The sequence below is a fragment of the Apis dorsata genome, unplaced genomic scaffold (genome assembly GCF_000469605.1).
Source record: "Apis dorsata unplaced genomic scaffold, Apis dorsata 1.3 scaffold_34, whole genome shotgun sequence".
Classification (NCBI taxonomy): Eukaryota; Metazoa; Arthropoda; class Insecta; order Hymenoptera; family Apidae; genus Apis; species Apis dorsata.
In genome coordinates, this window is record NW_006263336.1 from 428,974 (window position 1) to 432,608 (window position 3,635).

The 3,635-nt window shown below is 25.9% G+C and overlaps 1 protein-coding gene and 1 long non-coding RNA gene across 3 annotated transcripts in view; one reads left to right on the forward strand and one right to left on the reverse strand.

Annotated features, from left to right (window-relative positions):
• The window catches only part of LOC116186112, a 3,696-nt gene extending 559 nt beyond the window's left edge, over positions 1-3,137 (forward strand). Inside the window, exons 2-3 of the long non-coding RNA XR_004151059.1 lie at positions 332-454; positions 2,909-3,137. This is a non-coding gene — a long non-coding RNA (uncharacterized LOC116186112). The remainder of the gene's footprint in view (positions 1-331; positions 455-2,908) is intronic.
• The window catches only part of LOC102674594 (ATP-binding cassette sub-family A member 5-like), a 26,560-nt gene that overhangs the window by 11,714 nt on the left and 11,211 nt on the right, over positions 1-3,635 (reverse strand). For both annotated transcript variants that reach the window (XM_031512421.1, XM_006608339.2), the window contains exon 4: positions 1,704-1,825. In XM_031512421.1, coding sequence (XP_031368281.1) covers positions 1,704-1,796 — 93 coding nt within the window. In that variant the 5' untranslated portion in view covers positions 1,797-1,825. The remainder of the gene's footprint in view (positions 1-1,703; positions 1,826-3,635) is intronic.

Sequence of the window (3,635 nt, forward strand, 5' to 3'; positions counted from 1 at the left end):
CTCTTTTTCTGATTCTTGCATATTCGATTTATTCTATATTTTTATTCTATAGTAGACTGACTTATATATCCAATTCACCAATTCATTCATATGTAAATTTTTTTTCTAATGAAATTGTTTGTAATAGTAATTATTTTCAAAAATCTTTTAATGATAAAAAATTGATAATTTCAAATATTGATTAATGATTAATCTTCTATTTTGGAAAGCAAAAATTATTTTTTTCTTTTATTTCTCTATTTATATCAATATAAAATCTTTAAAAAGAAATTTTATATAATAAAAATAAAAAAAATAAATGATAATGTATAGAATATAATCTGTCCCACAGATTGCAGAATTCATTTGTCAAGATGCCAGAAACGTCACAAATATTGACATTGACGCCAATAAAATAAATACTTGTTATTTAAAGAATTATTATGAGCAAAAATTTCTCAACAACAATGATCAGGTAAGATTAATAATTATTTTATTATATATCCATCTCATGTTATTTATAGATCTTTTTTTAGCTATCTATTTTAATATCAATAATCATCATGTAAATTTTCATTATTTAAAAATAATATATTTCATGATATCATATAAGCATGTAGTCACATTCTTTCATACAATTCAAACCATTGTTATAGTATTTTATTACCAAACAGATTAGCAATTATTATTTTCTATCTTTTAGATTACAATGAAAAATTCTAGAATTTCTTTCCTTATAAGCAGATTAAGTTTCATATATAGAGAATTAATAAATATTAAATGTCCGTATTCTTTTTTTTCAATTTTTAATTGATGTTTTACTATTGAATCTTCTTTCTTTAATAATTTTCTTTTACATAAAATATATTATTGTTCAAATATTATTCTGTTACACTGTTCATCAAAACTTTTGCTTCGACTTGTTAAGATAAAGGGCAGATCGAAGAGAAGAGAGGAAAGGCGAACCTAAATATAGCTCGTTAAAGGTAGAGAAAATCGATTTATACATAAAATAAGTATTCGTGTCTATACTTAGTTCTGGCCTCCTAACGCAAACTACTCGATTAAGACTCTTCGTTCCATAAAATGGTAACATAAAAATTCTACGATAACAATTCAGGTATATACTTGAACCTCTGCATGATAGTCTGGGTCAGATTTCTCATTCCTTGACAATCGGTGAAACATAATTCTTTTTTAACGCAATATATGCTGACACATTCAATATAAATTTAAAAGATTCCACTGGAACCTTGAAACCAGGTCAAACAGCTGTACGGCATTATTTAATTATACAAAACTAGCGATTTTGATGAATTATTCACAATTTCGTCGTTTCTTCTTTAAGTATGTACTGATTGAAGTTCTATTATATGTATATTATTGATGATTCATAATATGTGGAATTCGATAAGATCAAACAGATATAACTTAACATTCCACAGATAAACAGGATCTCATATTTCATATTCATTTGATTAAAGTTTCATGATTGATAATCAAAATAATATATAGAATTCAAAAATTTAAAAAATAAATTAATAAATTAAATGTTTTATAATTAAATTAGAATAGCATAAAATAGAAAAAGAAGAAATTCTATCAAAAACTGTAATAACAATTTTTATGAAAAAATATAAGTTTTTTTAGTTTCAAGTTCATGTTAATTATAACAGATGTTAGATCTTGTTAAATCAATTTTGGAGTGTTAATAATTAACATACCGCCGTAGTCTTCCGTTTCTCACGCTTTTTCAAGAGAAGATTCCTCACGAGCATTGCTCGCAGTTGAGACAAGTAGACCCCGCACGTACCCATTTTGCGAGATGTACTCGTCTTTGTAATTTCTGCAACATAAACGGAGGCAAGATAAATTTTTTTTTTTTTATAAAATATATGGAATTTAAATTAATGTAATATATTGATTCAAGTGTGCTTTTTATCAAATTGATAAATGTATCTGTGAATTTAATGATAAAATAAAATACTTAATGATTAATATTATACATGTTTGTTTATAAATATATATGTATAGTTTGCAGAATTTTTTTTAGAATATTAAATTATTAATTGATTATGAAATATAATATTTTTATATTTCAGCAAGATTATTCCCATCTTCCCAGAACCAATCATTTTGTCTTTAACAAATCAGACAACCATCTATCACTTTTATTACTTTTATTACAATCTAATTACACTCAAGTCCTACAAATAATTTCATTCAAATCTTTGAAAACTTTTACTTTCTATCGACTTTACTATCCTATTATAATTTCCATTTCACTAAGCATTTCCTATTAATGACCTCTTCAACCTCAAATCTATTCATTTGATTCCCTGATCCAATCAGACATTTTAAATCTAATATTCTCTCCACCAATCACCCTAAATCGAATAAATTCGATCAGAATGCAAATTTCCTTCCATATTCGATCATTAAGTTATGGATATTTCTAATTATTATTGTGCGAAAAGTTGGCCATTATATTGACTTAAAAGTAAAAAATGTACTCACTTATGATTTTGATGATGATAAATCAACAATACACAATAGTATTAATTTTAAAACTCTTATTATAAATCTACAATAATATAATATTTTGAAATTAATATCGGTTTTTCTAAAACTTTGTTCAATTACATTATATTTGATAATGATAATTTCCTGGTGTATTTTATTCTTATGATTTTCTTAACCAAATTCTTATTTTTACTTTGTACTTCAATGTATCTCGTTTTTTTTTCGATAAACATGCTTCTCTATAAATAGATTTGCGTTATGAAAGTTTCGATTAGCAATAAAAATTTATGAACGCTATATTTGTAATCGTACGAGAGGAAATACAGGCCTACAATCAATCAAACTCAAATTCCTTCCGCTCGTCAATTTCTCATCTCTGAAACAATAAGGCTTTCCTAAATTTCAGATTTGTATGGATCTATATTTCGCGGTATCGGTTGAACCAATCGCGGAAAAAGATTCTTATTGATTAACATCCAACTGTGCCGATGATTGGCCCCGGCCGTGATGAAGGTTTTCGCTTCGACGTTCAGACTTTTTGTTGGAAAGTCACGGGCCTAGTAACATCTGCTTGCCACATAAATACATAGATATAGCAGCGATGTGGTCGATAATTCGTCGTTTGCACTATTTAAGCATTCGCGCGTGTAAGAGCGAGCAATATGCCATCGAATATGTCAAGGTCTTCGTATATAGTTCCTCTATAGTAACCTATGAAAAAAAAAAATAATTTATTAGTGGATAAATGGATGGTGGAAGTAAGAGTTAAGACCGGAATAACAATGGAACCGAAAAGAGAAGATGTGGATAGAATATATAGATAGTGGGAGATAAATGTGGACACGTGATCTTTTTGATGATTATTGTCAAATGATCAATAATTTTATAAAGAATCAATATGAATGAGTTTGATTGAACTTGAATCAATAACGGAAATTATATTTTTTATAAGCATAAATATTATGCTTATTAACATTAAAAAATTCTACTATTGTTCTATTATAATATTAAAGAAATTTATAAATGAAATTAATTTTAACATATAATTTAAAATATGATTTTGCTGTAAATACTGAAAAATATTTCCTTTTCAAAAAAAAAAAAAAAAAAATCAAATTTGATAATACAATTAA